This window comes from Hypanus sabinus, chromosome 12 (genome assembly GCF_030144855.1).
Source record: "Hypanus sabinus isolate sHypSab1 chromosome 12, sHypSab1.hap1, whole genome shotgun sequence".
NCBI classification, from domain to species: domain Eukaryota; kingdom Metazoa; phylum Chordata; class Chondrichthyes; order Myliobatiformes; family Dasyatidae; genus Hypanus; species Hypanus sabinus.
Genome location: NC_082717.1, coordinates 96,064,030 through 96,087,488, shown reverse-complemented (window position 1 = coordinate 96,087,488; position 23,459 = coordinate 96,064,030). Strand labels below are relative to the sequence as shown.

Here is a 23,459-nt window from a genome sequence, read left to right as displayed (position 1 = left end):
TACTTTCCCTTAATTTTGAATACTTTTTTAATAATTACAGAGTCAGATGGAATTCAGCTTTGCCTCCACCACTGTTGCAGAACCAGCGTCATCAACACAGAGTGATCACCGACAGCCAGCCAAGATATCCCAAGGAAATCACCAACATAAAGCATCCCAGGGAGGTCAGCCAGTTAAACAGCTGCAGAATGGAAAGACACCAAGTGTAGATTGTCCTGCACAGGTCAAAAAGGAAGAATCATCATCCTTCTGGAAACTGAGTGCTGAAAGATCAAAGCTAGAAAGTGATCACCAATATGTGACACCAAGTCAGATCAAGTCAATGGAAAAAGGAGAAAAGCCAGTTCCTTCCTACATGAGACAAGAGTCTTTAAAGGAGAAAGATGAAAATAAATCCGAGAAACCTTGGGTGAAGAAACAGGAGCGAATAATCAACACTAGTGTCTCATCTGTGTTCATTGACTTTGACAGGCCGCGAGTAAGCCAGCCTTCATTTGGTGTGCATGAAGATAATTTGCCTCCTGGCCAAACTGAGAAATCTCCAGTCAAAAAGAATGTTGCAAAGGAATCGGAGGATGAAGAGAGAGATGAGTCCTATGCATCTGATACACCATTTTTCTCACAGGTACACCATGGCTTAATGTGGGTTACAGCAACTTTGTACTGATTATGATTATATCATTATGCATCATAGGAGTGCCTGGGTGAACGATAAATTGAAAATAATGCATTGCTGCTGACTGAGCCAGCTGTTTCCAGTGCAAGTAATGGAAGTGTACAAGAGTGAACAATGCTGACTCTCTTTTGTACCATTTCTGTTCTGGTTCAAGGAGAATATTTAGATATAGACCATTATGTTAGAGAAAAAGTACAGCAAGAAGTTGGTAGGAGATTTATAAAAATGGGTAAGACGTGCAGAACAAATGCAAAGTGTAAACTATTTATGTATATCCGTAGAGTTTAGTCCTTATAATATTTACTCCTTTGCTCAATATAATGTGGTGTATTTTAAACATTGAAGGAGATTCATAAGTGGAGATTATTGATATACTCAAAAGCTCCACAGGGAATTTTTCCAATTATTCTACTATACTGTGCATGAAGAACTAAGGAATTGCAACACAATTGAAACCAGTAGATTAATTTCCAAAATGGCTTGCCTGAGGAAGGAGAGAGAGCTCTGAGATCCAACCCACTGCACACCTTTCAGTCTCAAAATTTTTGTTGGTATTGTTTCTTCAGCACTTTATAAGGAAGAATTCTGCCTTGGAAAATCTGTTCTGTATAAAATAGGCAGAAATTCCATAATCAGTCAGAGGCGTACTCACTGTTGATGAGGTTAAAAACCCATTTTCTTTGCTTCAGTTCTATATGTTCAAGGAGTTGTAAATTAATGGCTCATTGCTCCTTTAATCTGTATGCCTTGAAATATGCTGTTTTATTGGAGCAGCAGACTCAACATTGCTGTTTGTGGTGCAGGTCGCTTTAATATTATTGAAGAAGATGTATGGATGGCATACTTACCTCTGGTAGTAAAGTGTTGAGTTAAAGAGTTGGGAAGTTATATTGCAATGTTATAAAACTGTCAGAAGTATTGCATCCAGTTCTGCTAGCTCCATTATAGGAAGAAATGAGGCTTTGGAGAGGGTGCAGAAGAGGTTTACCAGGGTACTGGCATCTGTCTTCCCAGTCCTGAAGAAGGGTCTCTGCTCGAAACTTCCAACTGTGTTCATTTCCATAGATGCTGAGTTCCTTAAGCATTTTGTGTTTTTTGCCAGGATTTTGCCTGGAATAGAGGCTATGAGCTGTATGGAGAGTTGGATAAACTAATATTTTCTCTGAAGCAGTGGAGGCAAAGGAGAGATCTGACAGAAGGTTATGAGAGGCACAGATAGAATAGCCGGTATATTTTTTCTTTACCAGGGTCACAATATCCGTTACTGAAGGGAATGCATTTGAGGTGCGTTGGGGCAAATTCATTGAACGTAGAAATTTACAGCACATTACAGACCCTTCGGCCCACAGTATTGTGCGACCATGTAACCTACTCTATATACTGCCTAGAATTTCCCTACCGCATAGCCCTCTATTTTTCTAAGCTCCATGTACCTATCTAGGAGTCTCTAATAAGACCCTGTTGTATCTGCTTCCACTGCCACCACCAGCAGACCATTCCAACTCACTCACCACTCTCTGTGTAAAAAAAAAAACACTTACCCCTGACATCTCCTCTGTACCTACTTCCTAGCACCTTAAAACTATGCCCCCTCATCTTAGCTATTTCAGCCCTAGGAAAGAGCCTTTGGCTATCCATACGATCAATGCCTCTCATCATCTTATACACCTTATCAGGTCACCGCTCATCCTCCATTGCTCCGAGAAGAAAAGGCCAAGTACACTCAACCTATTCTCATAATGTACACCCTCCAATCCAGGCAACATCCTTGTAAATTTCTACTCTCTGACTATAGTATCCATATCCTTCCTGTAGTGCGGTGACCAGAACTGAATACGGTACTCCCAACTGGGGTCTGACCAAGGTCGTAACATTACCTCGTGGTTCTTGAACTCAGTCCCACAGTTGACGAAGGCTATCACATCATACGCTGCCTTAACAATACTGTCAACCTGCGTAGCAGCTTTGAGTGTCCTTTCGACACAGACTGCAAGATCGGTCAGATCCTCCACACTGCCAAGAGTCTTACCATTTATATTCTGTCTTCAAATATGACCTACTGAAATTAACCACTTCACACTTATCTGGGTTGAATTCCACCTGCCTCTTCTCAGCCCATCCCTGCACCCTATTGATGCCCCGCTGTAACCTCTGACAACCCTTGACTATCCACAATGCCACCAACCTTTGTGTCATTAGCAAATTTACTAATTCACCTTTCTACTTCCTTATCCAGGTAACTTATGAAAAACAATCACAAAGAGGAGGTCCTAGAACAGATCCCTGAGGCCCACTGGTCACCAACCCCCATGCAGAATATGAACCCTCTACAAGTACCCTTTGACTTCTGTGGGCAAGCCAGTTCTGGATCCACAGAGCAGTGTCCCCTTGGATCTCATGCCTCCTTACTTTCTGAATGAGCCTTGCATGGGGAACCTTATCAGATTTCTTACTGAAATCCATATACACTACATGCACTACTCTACCTTCAATTTGTTTTGTTACATCCTGAAAGAATTCAGTCCTTTTTTTTTGTAATTTATTTTTTATGGAAGTTCATCATATAACCATTTAACAATTACAGCATGGAAACAGGCCACCTCGGCCCTTCTAGTCCATGCCGAATACTTACTCTCACCTAGTTCCATTGACCTGCACTCAGCCCATAACTCTCCATTCTTTTCCTGTCCATATACCTATCAAATTTTACTTTAAATGACAATATCGAACCTGCCTCTACCACTTCTACTGGAAGCTTGTACCACTCTCTGAGGAAAGAAGTTCCCCCTCGTGTTACCCCTAAACTATTGCCCCCTAACTCTGAACTCATGTCCTCTTGTTTGAATCTCCCCTACTCTCAATGGAAAAAGCCTATCCAAGTCAACTCTATCTATCCCTCTCATAATTTTAAATACCTCTATCAAGTCCCCCCTCAACCTTCTATGCTCCAAAGAATAAAGACCTAACTTGTTCAACCTTTCTCTGTAACTTAGGTGCTAAAACCCAGGTAACATCCTAGTAAATCTTCTCTGTACTTTCTCTATTTTGTTGACATCTTTCGTATAATTCAGTGACCAGAACTGTATACAGTACTCCAAATTTGGCCTCACCAATGCCTTGTACAATGTTAACATTACATCCCAACTCCTGTACTCAATGCTCTGGTTTATAAAGGCCAGCATACCAAAAGCTATCTTTACCACCCTATCCACATGAGATTCCACCTTCAGGGAATTATTCCTAGATCACTCTGTTCATTCTTCAATGCCGCACCATTTACCATGTATGTCCTATTTTGATTAGTCCTACCAAAATGTAGCACCTCACACTTAGCAGCATTAAACTCCATCTGCCATCTTTCAGTCTGCTCTTCTAACTGGCCTAAGTCTCTCTGCAAGCTTTGAAAACCTACATCATTATCCACAATGCCACCTATCTTAGTATCATCTGCATACTTTCTAATCCAGTTTAACCCCTACCCATCATCCAGATCATTAATGTATGTGACAAACAACATTGGCCCCAATACAGATCCCTGAGGCAGACCATTAGTCATCAGCCTCCAACCTGACGAACAGTTATCCACCACTACTCTCTGGCATCTCCCATCCAGCCACTGTTGAATCCATTTTACTACTTCAGTATTAATACCTAACAATTGAACCTTCCTAACTAACCTTCCATGTGGAACCTCGTCAAAAGCCTTACTGAAGTCCATATAGACAACATCCACTGCTTTACCCTCATCAACCTTCCTCGTAACCTGTTAAAAAAATTAATAAGATCTATCAAACATGACCTTCCACGCACAAATCCATGTTGACTGTTCCTAATCAGACCCTGTCTATCCAGATAATTATATATACTATCTTTAAGAATACTTTCCATTAATTTACCCATCACTGACATCAAACTTACAGGCCTATAATTGCTAGGTTTACTCTTTAGAACCCTTTTTAAACAATGGAACAACATGAGCAATATGCCAGTCCTCCGGCACCATCCCCGTTTCTAATGACATTTGAAATACTTCTGTCAGAGTTCCTGCTATTTCTACACTAACTTCCCTCAAGGTCCTAGGGAATATCCTGTCAGGACCTGGAGACTTATCCTCTTTTATATTCCTTACAAGTGCCCGGACTTCTTCTTTAATCATCACAGTTTCCATAGCTTCCTTACTTGCTTCCCTTACCATACACAATTCAATATCCTTCTCCTTACTGAAAAGAAATTGTTCAAAATCTCCCCCATCTCTTTTGGCTCCACACATAACTGTCCATTCTGATTCTCTAAGGGACCAACTTTATCCCTCACTATCCTTTTGCTAATAATATAACTGTAGAAACGCTTTGGATTTATTTTCACCTTACTTGCCAAAGCAACCTTGTATCTTCTTTTAGCTTTTCTAATTTCTTTCTTAAGATTCTTTTTATATTCTTTATATTTCAAGCACCTCATTTACTCCATGCTGCTTATATTTATTGTAGATATCTCTTTCTGAACCAAGTTTCCAATATCTCTTGAAAACCATGGCTCTTTCAAACTTTTAACCTTTCTTTTCAACCTAACAGGAACATAAAGATTCTGTACCCTCAAAATTTCACCTTTAAGTGACCTCCATTTCTCTATTACATCCTTCCCGTAGAACAAATTTTCCCAGTCCACTCCTAAATCCTTTAGCATCTCCTCAAAGTTAGCCTTTCTCCGATCAAAAATCTCAACCCTGGGTCCAGTCCTATCCTTCTCCATAATTATATTGAAACTAATGGCATTGTGATCACTGGACCCGAAGTGCTCCCCAACACATAGCTCCGTCACCTGACCTACCACATTCCCTGACAGGAGATCCAACACTGCCCCTTCTCTAGTTGGTTCCTCTATGTATTGCTGCAAAAAACTATCCTGCATACATTTTACAAACTCCAAACCATCCAGCCCTTTTACAGTATGGGCTTCCCAGTCATGTGTGGAAAATTAAAATCTCCCACAATCACAACCCTATGCTTACTACAAATATCTGCTATCTCCTTGCGAATTTACTCCAACAATTCTCCCATTAGATGGTCTATAATACACCCCTATAAGTGTTACTACACCTTTCCCATTCCTCAATTCCATCCAAATAGCCTCCCTAGACGAGCCCTCTAATCTATCCTGCCAAAGCAGTGCTGTAATATTTTCTCTGACAAGCAATGCAACACCTCCCCCTCTTGCTCCTACGATTCAATCACACCTGAATTAACGAAATCCAGGAATATTTAGTTGCCAATCACACCCCTCCTGTTTCATTAATAGCTACAACATCATATTTCGAGGTATCAATCCATGCTCTAAGCTCATCCACCTTTCTTACAATGCTCCTAGCATTGAAATAAATACATTTAAGAAATTCTCCACCTCTTACTCTCTGTTTATCACTAACAACTTTACTATCTTCTTTTCCTTCCTTCTCCCATACATCTTTTCCTACACTCTCGTTCCCCTCTCCCTCTTGTATCTAGTTTAAGTCCACTGGAACCTCTCTTGCAAACCTACCTGCAAGAATATTTGTCCCCCTCCAGTTCAGATGTAAACCGTCCCGCCGGAACAGATCCCACCTTCCCTGGAAAACTGCCCAATTATCTATAAATCTGAAGCCCTCCCTCTTGCACCATGTCTTCAGCCACGTGTTGATCTTACTATTTCTAAACCTGCCTGCACTTGGCACTGGTAGCAATCTTGAGTTTGCTATCCTGGAGGTCCTGTCCTTTAAGTTGGCACCTAACTCTTTAAACTCACCTTTCAGGATCTCCATCAAACAAATATTTCCATAAGATCTATTTCAGATATTGTGTGTGTGTGTGTATGTATACATATGTGTGTGTGTGTGTATATATATTTGCCACAAATCTCCACATAATGTTTATCTGAGGTATACACTTATAGAAAAGAGAGGAAAGTAAGAAGAAGCAAAAGGAGAAAGCATGTAAAATAGGGAGAGATCTTTTTTTTTGACAACATAGTCATTTATTTGTGAGAATAAAATCAGGCCTATGAAGTGTTATATAGTTGAACCATTTTTCCCAGAATGAATCAAATTGTTGCAACTTATGATTAACAGACGCTGTTATCTTCTCCATTTACCAGCAACATCAGCAGTATATTAGAACATAGAACAATACAGCACAGTACAGGCCCTTCAGCCCACAATGTTGTGCCAACCCTTAAACCCTGCCTCCCATATAAATCTCAACCATAAATTCCTTCATATACCTGTCTAGTAGTCTCTTAAATTTCACTAGTGTATCTGCCTCCACCACTGACTCAGGCAGTGCATTCCACACACCAACCACTCTCTGAGTAAATATTATTCATTAAATATTTATCTCTTTTCAACCATTCTTGAGGTACATACCCAAACTATATGGTCTAACTTTCTAAAGGTATTTCAAATTCAAGAATGTCTTGTAGGGCATTGTGTATCCCAATCCAATAGTCTTTGATAACGGGGGCAATCCCAGAAAATATAATGGTTTGCATTTTGATTTCCACAATTTCTCCAGCAAGCAGGGAGGTTACTATCATAATGGGATTTCTGAGAGGGTGTAATAAAATATCTTACCAAGTTCTTCCAACCAAACTCCCTCTATTTCTGTGAACTGGTACACTTCCATTGATACCTCCATATTATTGTCCATTCTTCCTCAGATATAATTATCCCTCTTTCCTTCTCCCATTTTGTTTTAATGTATGAAGTCGAATGTATTTTAAGATTTGACAAACCCTTACACATGCTTGAAATGATTGTACTACCATTATCTGAATTATATGCTTTTCTAAATAGCTCTATAAAACATGTACTTGCCTTGGTTACATTTTTAATCCTCCTATTAACATACTGCCGCATCTGTAAATACCAGTAAAAGTCTTGTTTATCTAATAAGTGTTTCTCTTTTAGCATTTCAAAACTGAACAGTTTTCCTTCTTTCATTATATTGCAAAGATATATTCCTTTAGCTGTCCAGTCCTTAAATCTAGCATCCAGTTTATTCAGCATAAAATTCAAGTCATATGCACACTATTTAAGAATTGCAATATCTCAGTCTAGTTCATATTCTTTTATAATAGTTTTCCATATTTTAACAGTCCATTTCACCCATGGACTATCAATATTATTTATGTACCTTTGTAGGTTGTTACTAGCCAAAATTGCCAGTATGGGTATGGGAAGTATCCCTTCCTCAATATTTTTCCATTGAGCGTCATATGATGGGTTGCACCACTATCACAGCTCTCAACTGTGCTGCAAAATAATAATAATCTCTAAGAGAAGGTAGGCCCCATCCCCCTTTTCCTTGGCTGATTGCAAAGTTTTGAGATGAACTCTAGGCCTTTTACATAGCCAAATAAATCTTGATAACATTTTGTTCCATTCATTGAATTGATTCTGATTAATCTCTATTGGTAGTGTCTGAATGACGCACAATAATCTGGGCAATATATTCATTTTTAATAGATTCAAACCTTGAACTGAGACTAAAAAAAGGAATTAGATTCCATTTTGTCATATCTTCCTTATTTTTTTTATATAGGGTGATAATTGCATTCTGATGATTTTGCCAATTTTTTTGGCGTAATGATGCCTAAATATTTGAAAGGCTGTTTGCCATGCCCAGGGATATCTACTTTCAATTTCTCTTGGTGGGTAATAGTAACATGAAAGTAATTGGGTTTTATCTATGTTGACCTTGTATCCTGATAATTGACCATATTGTTCAAAGGATTGCATCAATTTAGGTAAAGAGTATGTTGGTTGCCCTAGATCAGGGGTCAGCAACCTTTACCACTGAAAGAGCCACTTGGACCCGTTTCCCACAGAAAAGAAAACACTGGGAGCCGCAAAACCCGTTTGACATTTAAAATGAAATAACACTGCATACAACGTTTTGTTTTGCCTTTATGCTATGTATAAACAAACTATAATGTGTTGCATTTATGAAATTGATGAACTCCTGCAGAGAAAACGAAATTACATTTCTGCATGCAACAAAAACATTTTGACCTCCGAAAAAAAGACGTTGGGTTGAAGGTTACTTTTAAGTAAAATACTCAATGTCTATTTGAGTCCTTCTTGTATTTATGAAAAACGCCAAACTTAAATTTGCCGCCAGCAGCAAACCAAAAATAACGTCAGCCAGCTGTCAACCTGAAAAATAAAAGGACTATTTCACTGAACAATGAAAACATATGAATATACGTAAAATAATAGGCAATTAAAATATTTATCATACTTGGTCAGGTTGACAATGCAGTCGTATTCAGTAGGGATGGATCGATGCTTAGGGGAGTGACCGGGAAGGTTTTTTTCCTCTCTGAACTCACAGAAGCGTTTCACAAACGATGTTTGCATTGCGATGATTGCAGAATGTAAATACTCCGAATTTATCATGTCGTGACCTTGTTTGAACTCTGTCAAATTGGGGAAGTGAGACAATGTGCCTTTCTGTAAATCTCTGGCAAGCAACGTCAGCTTGCGCTCGAATGCCAAAACATCCTCCAACATGTGCAGGGCTGTACGTCCTTACCCCGTTGAAGAGCTGTGTTCAGCGTGTTCAGGTGCGCTGTCATGTCTACCATGAAGTGTAGCTTTTCCAGCCACTCTGGCTGTTCCAGCTCAGGAAAGGTGAGCCCTTTGCTGCCCAGGAAAGTTTTCACTTCTTCCAGACACGCGACAAAGCGTTTCAGCACCTCCCCTCTGGACAGCCAGCGATAAAAACACGTTGTAGCGGTGTGCTACAAGCAGTCAGTAAACTGCAGTCAAAGATAGCTTTATTCGAACTAAACAGCCTTGCTTTTAAGCCTCCCTCAACCCGCCCCCCATGGGCGCGGATGCTGCAAAAGACACGTACTCACAAACCCCCGTAGGCTATCTCCCTTAGCCTGAACGCTGGCTAATTGTGAGCCGGTTCGGATGTGTCAGGAAATGGGTCGCCACAATGTCTTATTTAGATTGTACAAGATCACCATAATCTTCAAATTTAGATTTACATTTCAAAAACTAACAAACTAACATAAAATACATTTTAATTAAATACTGACCATGTAGCGGTGTGCTACACGCAGCGCTAAAATTACGACACGGAGTCGGTAACTGCAGTCGAAGGAAAAAACTTTATTCGAAATCTTCAGCCTCACTTTTAAGCCTCCCTCAACCTGCCCCCCATGGCGCAGAGGCTCCAAAGCTCTGTGCTCGCAAACCCCCGTAGGCTATCTAATTGTGAGTCGGTTCGGATGTGCCAGGAAAAGGGTCGCCACAACCAATTATTTCCCAAAGCAACAGGGAGCCGCAGCACAGACGTAAAAGAGCCACATGTGGCTCCGGAGCCACGGGTTGCCGACCCCCGCCCTAGATAGATCAAAATGTCATCCGCGTAACAGGCCAATTTATGCTCTGTCCCTTTAATAGTAATTACCCTATGCTATGTCTTAGTTTAGAGAAAATTACAAGTTGAACCTTTGAACCTATGTTTGATTTTGAGAAAAGATGGGGTTCATTTGCTGGTTACTATCATTTGAGTTAATTGATAGATTTCCTCCGTGATCTAATTGTAAAGTTTGTTTACACAAGTGAATCTGCAGATGCTGGAAATAAATAAAAACAGAAAATGCTTGCAGAACTCAGCAGGCCAGACAGCATTTTGTTTTTTGTAAATTTTGGTTCTTTTTTCTTTTTGCTGGAGGCTTGATGTTTATCTTTAGAAGCTTTTTGTATGATGCATGACTCCAGGGTTGAACACCTAATGGGTTTTTTTTCTCACTTTTTTTTGCTTTAGTAAGGGTTTTTCTTTTTATTTGTGTCACCAAAATTTTTCAATCTTTAAAACTTAATGTTTTTTTTCCCTTGAGACAACTTCAATGTACTCTTGTTAATTTTGGATAATAATAAAAAGATTTGAAAAAGAAAGTAATTCCCCCAATATCTTCATTCTGTCTGATGTATTGAGCTAATGGTTCCAGATAAAATGCGAAGAGTAGAGGTGACCATGTACAACCCTGTCTCGTGCCCCTTTCTAGGGTAAGACTATTTGATAAATATCCATTGATTTTAATCCTAGCAGTAGTGTTCTCATATAGTGCCTGTATAGTTTTAATAATTGTGTCATGGAAACCAAATCTATTTAAAACTCTAAAGAAAATTCCAATTAACTGAATCAAATGCCTTTTCAGCATCCATGCTTATCACTATTGCTTCGATTTTATTTTTTTGTATATGATCCATAATGTGAAGTGTCCTTCGTATATTGTCTTGTGTTTGGCATTGTATAAAACCTGTCTTGTGTATCAGTATGGGTCGAAACTCTTATCATTTGGCCACGATAGAGGTAAATAATCTATAATCTACATTAAGAACGGATATTGATCTAAATGACCCACATTCCATTTTATCCTTTCAATCTGGTTTGTAAGGCCCAACCTCCCCTTGACAAAGCCATGCTGAGGATCCCTAATCAGATTATATCTCTCCAAATGCTCATAAATCCTGCCTCTCAGGATCTTCAACAATTTGCCCACCACTAAAGTTAGACTCACTGGCCTAAAATTTCCTGGGTTATCTCTACTCCCTTTCTTGAATAAGGGAACAACATTTGCAACCCTCTAATCCTCTGATACTTCTCCCATCCCTATTGATGATGCAAAGATCATCACAAGAGGCTCAGCAATCTTCACAGTAGCCTGGGGTATATCTCATCTGTTCCCAGTGACTTATCTAACTTAATGCTTTTCAAAAGCTGCAACACATCTCTTTTCTTAAAGTCTATGCACTAAAGTGTTTCAGTCCTCTAAGTCACCCCCACAATTGCCAAGGTCCTTTGCACTGGTGAATACTGAAGCAAAGTGTTAATTAAATACCTCAGCTACCTCCTCCAGCTCCATGCACAAGTTTCCATTATTGCACCTGATTGGTCCTATTCTCACACGGCTCATCCTCTTGCTCTTCACATACTTGTAGAATGCCTTGGGTTTTTTCTTAATCCTGCTCACCAAGGTCTTCTCATGGCCCCTTCTGACTCTCCTAATTCCATTCTTAAGCACCTTCCTGGCAACCTTGTAATTTTCTGGAGCTCTAACAGTTACTTTTTTATTTGAACCTTTCATAAACTTTGCTTCTTAACTAGATTTTCTACATCCATTCTTTAACTCTACCATATTTTCACTGCCTTAATGGAACATGCCTATGCAGAACTCAGTGCAAATGTTCCCTAAACATTTGACACACTTCTACTATGAACATCTGCTCCCAATTTATGCTCCCAAGTCCCAAATTTATTTCCCCCTACCCCAATTAAGTGTTTGCTCAAATTGTCTGCTCTTATCCCTCTCCATGGTAAAGGAGATAGAGATGTGATCACAACCTCCAAAATGATCTCCCACTAAGAGATCTGACACCTGACCAGGTTCATTTCCCAATACCAGATCAAGTACAGCCTCTCCTCTTGTAGGCTTATCTACATATTGCATCAGGAAACTTTCCTGAACACACCTAACAAACTCCACCTCATCTAAACCCCTTGCACTAAGGAGATGTCAATGAATATTAGGAAGATTAATATCTCCCAAATTCAAAGGAGATATGGAAGCTTTTTTTTTGTTTCTAAACAGGGGTGGGGTATGTGGTATACACTGACAGGGGTGGTTGTGGAGGAAATTAAGATAGAAGCCTTTAACAGGCTCGGATCTTCTTTGCTCTTATTCCCCTCCACTATCAGATTTGTGAATGGGCAATGAATCAATGAACACTTAGTGTTTTTTTTTCCTTTTGTGCTATTTACTTATTTTTATATATACTTATTGTAATTTATAGTTTTATTACTATGCATTGTACTGCTGCTGTAAAACAGCAGGTTTTATGACATTTACCAGTGATTTTAATCTGATTCTTATAGGTAAGGGTGAGAGTGGAGGAATATGAATATAGACAGAAGGGGATCGTTTACTTTAGGCATTTAATTACTAGTTTAATCAGTTCACCACATTAGGGACTCCCACAACCGAGGACATGCCCCCTTTTCATTGATCCCATCAGGAAGGAGGTACAACAATTCAGGGTCAGCTTCTTCCCTTCTGCGCTATCCGATTTCTAAATGGACATTGAACCCATGAATACCACCTCACTACGTATTTCTATTTTTTGACTACTTATTTAACTATTCAGTTTTTTTCTTTATTATGTATTGCATTGTACTGCTGCCGTAAAGTTAACATATTTTATGACATAGATTGGAGATAATAAACCTGATGACTAAACCATTGTGGACCGAAGGGCTTGTTCCTGTGCTCTATTCTGATGGCAGGATTTTCATCTGACACATTCTAGTGCATGAAATTGATAACTTGGCTGTGGAATAAATATGACTAAATAATGTCACAGGTACTAGAACAAATGTTTGTATTCTCTTTCTACAGGTTAATATGAACAGTTCCATTCGAAAGACAGGGTTTGACTTCCTGGACAACTGGTAATTTTCCTGTTGCCTTAACAGCTTAAAAAAAACTCCCAACGATAAGCTTGGTTCACATACTCCAGTTAGTCACTTAAGTTAACACTGCATATTTATGTATAATTACACTTACCACTATGTATGAAATGAGTTACTTTCTGTAAAGAGGAAAGATCCTTCTTATAGGTATATGGATATTGAATGAGCTATGCATCTGTCTCCTGTTTTGAGCCTTTCAGTAGCTTGTTTACTAAAGCTATACCTTCTACTTCTAGATGCTAAAACTAGCCACAGGGAAAGGTTTTTAAAAAAGTGGAAGACAGACACACTGGGCTGAATTATCACCCACATGAATGGGGTTTAGATGGTTTAAATAGGTTGTTATGTAACCTAATGGTTCAAGTAGACAGGAAGGTGAGCGTCTCTGAATGCAGTGGATGGGCTAGAAGATATACTGTGTTGTACTCCTGTACCCAGTAAGTGGCCACTGAGTGTATATTTGTGACAAATCTGCAGTGAACGTTCTGCCTTTCCTTGCAAATGACATTGTGTATGTGGCTGCCTGTTCAGGTGATTGCCTGTGTTCCCAAAGGAAACTTTAACTTTAAGAAACAAAAATGTTTGGCTCAACCGGGGATAAAAGTAAATGAGTATTTACAGCACAGACAGGTAATGATTATAAAACAAATTACTGGAGGAAATGGATGATCAATGTTTGGAGACCCTCTGTCTGGACTGACAAACTTTGAATGTCCAATCCCTTCATAGTTGCAGCCTACTCAGTGTGTTCATCCTGCAGTCATTTTCTAGCATCTGCAGTCTCTTATGTGACCAAGTATTAAGACATAGAGCAGTTGGCCCATAAAGTCTGCTACACCATTCCATCATGGCTGATTTATTATCCCTCTTAACCCCATTCTCCTGTCTTCTCCCTATAATCTTTAACACCCTTACTAATGATGGGTCTTTCAACCCATGTTCTAAACAATGTTCCCTCTAATTTGTAATGACCATTGTGTGCAAAACTTTTGTGCTGTGCAGTCTTTTGCTCAGTAGTTGCACATTCATGAGCTCTTAATGTAGCCATTTTTAAATGAATTGGCAGTTCTTTTGCACATCACTCCCTTTGTTTGCTTCTTTGGAATTTGACGTAGTGGATGAATAGTTTCTTCAGTAATAACAGTATAAATAAGCCAGTTCTAAAATCTGCAGACAAATAATCGCAAACTCCACGTTGTCGACAACGCCTGCCTCAGAAACCGGATAAGGATATGTGATTGTGTACAATCGTGAAATATACTTAACATGCCAATGAGATGGAGGGTGACATCCTCCACTTGTGCTGTTTAAATTCCTTAGTGCACTAGTAGCAAAAGATGTGTAGACGCCCACAGTTTAAAGGCAACTTTGGTTCTAAATAAATCCAAACTGACGGCCTCCACAGCTGCCTATGGCATTGAATGAATACCACTGATTCACCTCCCTCTGGCTGAAGAAATTTTTCCTCGTCTCTGTTTAAAAGGGGCAACCTTCTGTTCTTAGGCTTTGCGCTTTGACTTAGACTTTGACTCCCACTATAGACTTTTCCTCGCCATGTCCATTCTGTCTTAAGGTCAAAGCTAACTGCAGTTATATCCTAAGGAGCAGCTATCCCTTTCTAAATTGGTGAAATCTGTATCATTCCAACAGACGTGTCTTGTTCTTGTATTTACTACAATACTCTTTCTCTATTAGTTTTGGCACGATGGATTTTGATGTTTTAAAAAGTCCAATGAAATGATTAGTGAAACAATCACTGTATGAGGAATATTTGTATTTCGTTTGATGATTTAAAATTTTTGTGAACAAAAGGTCCCATTCCTACTGGAAGTACTTTACTACCACCTTATCACTTTACATTATTTTTTGAAGTAAGGTATGAAACAGGAACTTCTCAGTAAATTAGGTATTGTTTCTTGGTATGCAAAAGGAAAGTGTAAACTTCCACCTTGGACTCATTCATCTAATAGCAATTGTATGAGAATACGGCTGCTTGGTCAAAGTGTAGTTTGAATAGTATATTTGATTTTTAAAGTAACAGAATTTAATAGCAAAACTCATTATTCTTAAGTTGTTGCACATTTTTATAAAAAAATCAACAGTTATGCTTGATTAACTTTTTGCAGCTTTTCATTAAAACACTAAGTAAAGAAGAACTGCTTCTGTTAAAAACACTATATTCACAAAACTGTGTAATAATAAAAGAGTAAAATCCTCAGTTTGCTGAAGTGCTTTCAATATTACACCAGAAATTACAACACTTTGTTCAGTAACATGAGCTTAGAAAAATAGAGGGCTATGGATAACCCTAGATAATTTCTAAGGTAAGGACCTGCTTGGCACGCGCGCGCGCACACGCACGCACGCACACACACACACACACACACACACACACACACACACACACACACACACACACACACACACACCCACACACCCCCCCCCCCTTCATCTGCCCTTTTTCTGTGTCTGCTTCCATCTATCTCTCAGCTGCCTGTCTTTAAAATCCACCAACCCATAATTCTTCACCCCTCTTCACCTGGTCCACTTTTACCTACTGGTGCTAATTTCATCCCCCCCACCCCCAATACTGGCTGTCTTCATTTGGGGTTGCAACCAGAAACAATTCTTCCCATCTCCACCCATTTCCCCCAACCACAGATACTGTTTAAAAGAACATAGAGCACAGAAATTTATAGCATATTACAGGCCCTTTGGCCCACAATGTTGTGCCAATCATGTAACTTACTCTAGAAACTGCCTAGAATTTCCCTCCTGCATTCTCTAGTCTCTTAAGACCCTATTGTATCGGCCTCCACCACCATTGCTGGCAGTGCATTCCATGCACCCACCACTCACTGTGTCAAAAAAAAGCACAACAACAATAACACAAAACAACAACTTGCCTCTGACATCTCCCTTGTACCTACTTCCAAGCACCTTAAAACTATGCCCTCTCATATTAGCTGTTTCAACCCTGGGAAAAAGTCTCTGGCTATCCACACGATCAAGGCCTGCCTCTCATCATCTTGTACACCTCTATCAGGTCATCTCTTATCCTCTGTCGTTCCAAGAAAAAAAGAAGTTCACTCAACCTATTCTTGTAAGGGATACTCCCCAATACAGGCAACATTCTCTGCACTCTCTATAATATCTACATCCTTCCTGTAGTGAGGTGACCAGAATTGAACACAGTACTCCCAAGTGGGGTCTGAACAAGATCTTATATAGCTGTAACATTACCTCTCAGCTTGTGAACTCAATCTCATGGTTGATGGAAGGCCAACACAACATACGCCTTCTCAACAACACTGTCAACCTGCGCAGTAACTTTGAGTGTCCTATGGACATGGACCCCAAGATCTCTCTGATCCTCCACACTGCTAAGAGTCTTGCCATTAATATTCTGTGTTCAAATTTGACATACAAAATAAACCACTTACCTGGGTTGAACTCGATCTGCCACGTCTCAGCCCAGTTCTGCATCCTATTGATGTCCTGCTGTAACCTCTGACAACCCTCCAGACTATCCACAACACCCCCAACCTTTTAGTCATCAGCAAATTTACTAATCCACTCTTCTACTTCCTCATTTATAAAAATCACAAAGAGGTGTCCCAGAACAGATCCCTGCAGAACACCACTGGTCACTGTCCTCCATGCAGAATACAAACCTGCCTTCTGTAGGCAAGCCAGTTCTGGATCCACAAAGCAAGGTTTCTTTGCATCCCATGCCTCCTTACTTTCTGAATGAGCCTTGCACAGAGAACCTTATCAAGTACCTTACTGAAATCCATATATACTACATCCACTGCTCTACCTTCATCAGTGTTTTGTTACATTCTCAAAGAATTCAATCAGGCTCGTAAGACTCGACCTGCCTTTGACAAAGCCACGTTGACTATCCCTAATCAGATTATGTCTCTGCAAATGCTCATAAATCCTGCCTCTCAGGATCTTCTCCAACAACTTGCCCACCACCTAAGTAAGACTCACTGGTTTATAATTTCCTGGCTTATCTCTACTCACTTTCTTGTGTTACGAAAGCGTGACACATGACAGTGGTGTACTTGTCACGTGACGGGTGTTGAAGCTATACTGGACTTGAGGTAATGGTCTTGTGATGGTGGAGTGATGTCATTTTCCCACCAGTAGAGGTCATGTGACAGTTTTTTTTTACAGGGTATAAAAGGAGGACCCCTCCCTGTGAGGTGGGGCAGTTCGTGGCTGGATTTGCCCTGTTGACTTGATGCCACTGCGTGATTTAATATCATGACGCAGTGTGGTTGAAAGATGGAGTTTTATTTAATGCCTAAAGTTTAAAAGGTCATTGCCAGCAGTTTCTTTATAATACTGCTAGTTGAGAATTAGTGGAGAGTGAAGATCGGAGTTCGGGAGTTAAAAGATCGAGGAGAATTGATTTCGACGGTGAAACAGGTTCGACCTTGTTTGATCCTCATTCGGAAGGAATTTGTTGACTGTGCCCGTGTTAATCCCTGTGAATAGCAGAAAGGATTGGGAACAGTTTTGTAAAGGAAAGGTCAGTGCCTTTAAGCTGTTTCATTTTCTATCTCTGTAAATTCTTCGTGGGAAAAGTGTGGTTCAACTGGGAACTGCAACAACACGATGTGAAAGAGAATTTAAATCGCCTTAAAAATTCTCTCCCTTAAATGGACTGTAAGCATTTTGAACTTTTGCAATACTACTTTGAAGAACTGTTTTTGCAACATCGCTTTAACTGTTTAAGCTGCCGCACAGCAGCTGATTTCCGGTTACGTTAGTGATTTGTTTACTTTTGGGGGTTTGTTTTTCAGTGTTTAATAAACGTGTTATTTGTTATAAAAACCCCTGCCTCACTTATATATTTATTGTTGTTGAATCTGTAACACTTGAACAAGGGAACAACGTTTACAACCATCCAATCCTCTGGTACTTCTCCCATCCCCATTAGTGTTGCAAAGATCAATCTCTTCCTCTAGCTATTTTTTTGGCTACTGATTCAATTATCTGCATCCTCATTTTTAACACTTGTTATGTAATATATAATGACAAGCTCATAATTTAAAATATTCTGCAATTATAGCAATATATTAGTTATGTAGCATATTTATGTAGAAAACTATGTTAATGCCTTAGGCCAGCTCTATCATATAACCATATAACAATTACAGTACAGAAACAGGCCATCTCGGCCCTTATAGTCCGTGCCAAATGCTTACTCTCACGTAGTCCCACTGACCTGCACTCAGCCCATAACCCTCCATTCCTTTCCTGTCCATATACCTATCCAATTTTACTTTAAATGACAATACCAAACCTGCCTCTACCACTTCTACTGGAAGCTCGTTCCACACAGCTACCACTCTCTGAGTAAAGAAATTCCCCCTCATGTTACCCTTAAACTGTTGCCCCCAACTCTCAACTCATCTCCTCTTGTTTGAATCTCCCCTACTCTCAATGGAAAAAGCCTATCGACGTCAACTCTATCTATCCTCCTCATAATTTTAAATACTTCTATCAAGTCCCCCCTCAACCTTCTACGCTCCAAAGAATAAAGACCTAACTTGTTCAACCTTTCCCTGTAACTTAGGTACTGAAACCCAGGTACATTCTAGTAAATCTTCTCTGTACTCTATTTTGTTGACATCTTTCCCATAATTCGGTGACCAGAACTGTACATAATACTCCAAATTCGGCCTTGCCAATGCATTGTATAATTTTAACATTGCATCCCAAATCCTATACTCAATGCTCTGATTTATACAAGCCAACATACCAAAAGCTTTCTTCACCACCCTATTCACATGAGATTCCACCTTCAGGGAACTATGCACCATTATTTATAGATCACTCTGTTCTGCATTCTTCAATGCCCTACCATTAACCATGTATGTCCTATTTGGATTATTACTACCAAAATGTAGCACCTCACACTTATCAGCATTAAACTCCATCTGCCATCTTTCAGTCTGCTCTCCTAACTGGCCTAAATCTCTCTGCAAACTTTGAAAACCTGCTTGATTATGCACAACACCAGCTACTTTAGTATCTTCTGCATTCTTACTAATCCAATTTACCACCCCATCATCTAGATCATTAATGTATATGACAAACAACATTGGACCCAGTACATATCTCTGAGGCACACCACTAGTCACCGGCCTCCAACTGACAAACAGTTATCCACCACTATTCTCTGGCATCTCCCATCCAGCCACTGTTGAATCCATTTTACTACTTCAGTATTACTACCTAACGATTGAACCTTCCTAACTAACCTTCCTTGTGGAACCTTGTCAAAGGCCTTACTGAAGTCCATATAGACAACATCCACTGCTTTACCCTCATCAACTTTCCTCATAACCTCTTCAAAAAATTCCATAAAATTTGTCAAACATGACCTTCCACGCACAAATCCATGCTGACTATTCCCAATCAGACCCTGTATATCCAGATAATTATATATACCATCTCTAGGAATACTTTCCATTAATTCACCCACCACTGACGTCAAACTGACAGTCCTATAATTGCTAGGTTTACTTTTAGAACCCTTTTTAAACATGGAACTACATGAGCAATACGCCAATCCTCCGGCACCATCTCCATTTCTAATGACATTTGAAATATTTCTGTCAGAGCCCCTGCTATTTCTACACTAAACTCCCTCAAGGTCCTAGGTCAGGACCCAGAGATTTATCCACTTTTATATTCCTTAAAAGCGCCAATGCTTCCTCCTCTTTAATCATCATAGTTTTCATAACTTTCCTACTTGTTTCCCTTACTTTACATAATTCAATATCCTCCTTAGTGAATACCGAAGAAAAGAAATTGTTCAAAATCTCCCCCATCTCTTTCGGCTCCACACATAGCTGACCACTCTGATTCTCTAAGGGACCAATTTTATCCGTCACTATCCTTTTGCTATTAATATAACTGTAGAAACCCTTTGGATTTATTTTCACCTTACTTGCCAAAGCAACCTCGTATTATTTAGCTTTTCTAATTTATTTCTTAAGAGATTCTTCTTACATTCTTTATATTCCTCGAGCACCTCATTTACTCCATGCTGCCTATATTTATTGTAGCTATCTCTCCTTTTCCTAACCAAGTTTCCAATATCCCTTGAAAACTATGGCTCTCTCAAACTTTTAACCTTTCCTTTCAACCTAACAGGAACGTAAAGATCCTGTACCCTCAAAATTTCACCTTTAAATGACCTTTAATAGAGAAATAGGATATTTCTCTATTACATCCTTCCCATAAAACAAATTGTCCCAATCCACTCCTAAATCCTTTTGCATCGCCTCAAAGTTAGCCTTTCTCCAATCAAAAATCTCAACCCTGGGTCCAGTCCGATCCTCCTCCATAATTATATTGAAACTAATGGCATTGTGATCACTGGACCCGAAGTGCTCCCCAACACATAGCTCCGTCACCTGACCTAATTCATTCCCTGACAGGAGATCCAACACTGCCCCTTCTCTAGTTGGTACCTCTGTATTGCTGCAAAAAGGTATCCTGTACACATTTTACAAACTCCAAACCATCCATCCCTTTTACAGTATGGGCTTCCCAGTCTATGTGGGAAAATTAAAATCTCCCACAATCACAACCCTGTGCTTACTACAAATATCTGTTATCTCCTTGCAAATTTGCTCCTCCATTTCTCACTCCCCATTAGGTGGTCTATAATACACCCCTGTAAGTGTTACTACACCTTTCACATTCCTCAATTCCACCCAAATAGTCTCCCTAGATGAGCTCTGTAATTTATCCTGCCAGAGCACCGCTGTAATATTTTCTCTGACAAGCAACACAACACCTCCCCCTCTTGTCCCTCCGATTCTATAGCACCTGAAGCAATGAAATCCAGGAATATTTAGTTGCCAATCACACCCCTCCTGCAACTATGTTTCCATGTAATAGCTACAACATATTTCCAGGTATCAATCCATGCTCTAAGCTCACCCACCTTTCTTACAATGCTCCTAGCATTAAAATAAATGCACTTAAGAAATTCTCCACCTCTTCCTCTGTTTATCTCTTAACAGTACTAAGAACTTTACTGTCGTCTTTTTCTTCCTTCTCCCATACATCTGTTCCTACACTCTGGTTCCCCTCCCCCTTTGTATCTAGTTTAAATCCACTGGAGCCTCTGTAGCAATCCTACCTGCAAGAATATTTGTCCCCCTCCAGTTCAGATGTAAACCATCCCGCTGGAACAGGTCCCACCTTCCCTGGAAAACTGCCCAATTATCTATAAATCTGAAGCCCTCCCTCCTGCACCATGTCTTTAGCCACGTGTTGATCTGTACTATCTTAATATTTCTAAACCCACCTGCATGTGGCACTGGTTGTAATCCTGAGATTGCTATCCTGGGGGTTCTGTCCTTTAACTTGGCACCTAGCTCCCTAAATTCACTTTTCAGGACCTCCTACCCACTTCATTGGTCCCTACATGGACCATGACATCTGGCAGCTCACCCTCCCTCTTGAGAATACTGAGAACTTGATCTGAGATATCGCATACCCTGGCACCAGGGAGGCAACAGGCCATCTGGGATTCTCGATCTCTTCCACAGAACCTCCTATCTGTCCCCCTAACTATCGAATCCCCTATCACTACTGCTCTCCTCTTTTCCCTCCTTCCCTTCTGAGCTGAGGGTCCAGTCTCGGTGCCAGAGACGCAACCACTGCAACTTGTCCCTGGTAGGTTGTCCCCACCAACAGTATACTTGTTGTTGATGGGAACGGCACAGGGGCGCTCTGCTCTTCCTGTCTATTCCCCTTCCCTCTCCTGACAGTCACCCAACTACCTGTGTCTTGACTCCTACCTGACTATCTCCCTGAAACTCCTGTCTATTACGGCCTCTGCCTCCTGAATGATCCAAAGTTCATCTAGCTCCAGCTCCAGTTCCCTAACGTGGTTTGTCATGTATTATGTCGAATATTTTCCTTCTGTATATTGTCTATTACAAAAACTGTAAATTGTTTATAATTCTGTACTTCAGATGGCATAAGTTTGCTGAATTATATACTGTATATTGCTGCTTGTGTTGCATAACATTTAAACAATGGTTTTCTGGTTTACTCCAGTGTCTGTTTTCATATTAGCACTCAACACACTGCTGTAGTCATGGCATCCATTGATGTTTTGAGTGAAGTTCAAGCTTTGTATTTTGTGGGATAGATGTTGCTGGAAAGGCAAAATGTGTTACCCATGCCTTATTGCCCTGAGCCAGTTAAGACTCAGACATATTGCTCTGGAGTGAGAACCCTAAACAGATGTTTACCAGATATTCTTTCCTAAAGTGGAGCATTAAAAAACCAGTCTCCATAAAAGAGATACTGGCTAGCAGAGTGGTAAGGCTTTGGCAAGAACAGGTGGAGGCAAGGTAAGTAAGTAAGTTTATTTCTTATTCAACTCTTGAAAGAATAAGGAGCATGCCTGCTCGGACAGTGTTCTGTTCTGGTTGTCAGATGTGAGATTTCCAGGAGACTTCCTACCTTCCTGATGGCCACACCTGCACCAAGTGCAGGCATCAAGATGCAGCTTGTTAGGGAACCTGAAGACGACAGGAGCTACAGGGGGGTAGTTACCCGAAGGCTACAGGAGACAAATAAATTGGTGACTCGAGAGAGGGGAGGGAAAATGTCAGATAGTGAGTACTGTTGGGGGATGATGTACTTGGGGGAAGCAATTGTGGCTGTGCCTTTGATACTGAGTCTGACCCTGTGGCTCAGAAGGGTAGGGAACTGAAGAGGATAGCCCCATAATAGGGGACGCTATAGTTAAGGGGACAGATAGGCGATTCTGTGGACTTGCAACAGAAACACAGATGGTAGTTTGCCTCCCAGTGCCAAGGTCCTCGAAGTTTCTGAACGCATCCACAATATCCTGAAAAGGGAGGATCAGCAGCCAGAAGTCATGGTACGTATTGGTGCCAATGACATGGTTAGAGAAAGGAAGGAGGTCTTGAAAACAGAATACATGGAGTTAGGAAGGAAGCTGAGATGCAGCACCTCAAGGGTGGCACGCAACAGTGAGGATAGGAATGGAATGAGGTGGCAGATAAATGTGTGGCTGAAGAATTGGAGCAGGGGGCAGGGATATCGATTTCTGGATAATTGGGACTTTTTCTGGGGTAATTGTGAGCTGTACAAAAGGTACAGGTTGCACTTGAATCCGAGGGTGTCTAAGATCCTTGTGGGCAGGTTTACTAGGGCTGTTGGTGATTGTTTAACCTAATATGGCAGGGGGA

At 40.3% G+C, this 23,459-nt stretch overlaps 1 protein-coding gene across 1 annotated transcript in view; it reads left to right on the top strand.

Moving 5' to 3' along the window:
• c12h1orf198 (chromosome 12 C1orf198 homolog) overlaps nt 1-15,412 on the top strand; it is a 29,085-nt gene extending 13,673 nt beyond the window's left edge. Inside the window, exons 3-4 of the mRNA XM_059986500.1 lie at nt 41-625; nt 13,121-15,412. Coding sequence (XP_059842483.1) covers nt 41-625; nt 13,121-13,177 — 642 coding nt within the window. The 3' untranslated portion in view covers nt 13,178-15,412. The remainder of the gene's footprint in view (nt 1-40; nt 626-13,120) is intronic.
• The last annotated feature ends 8,047 nt before the right edge of the window (nt 15,413-23,459 follow it).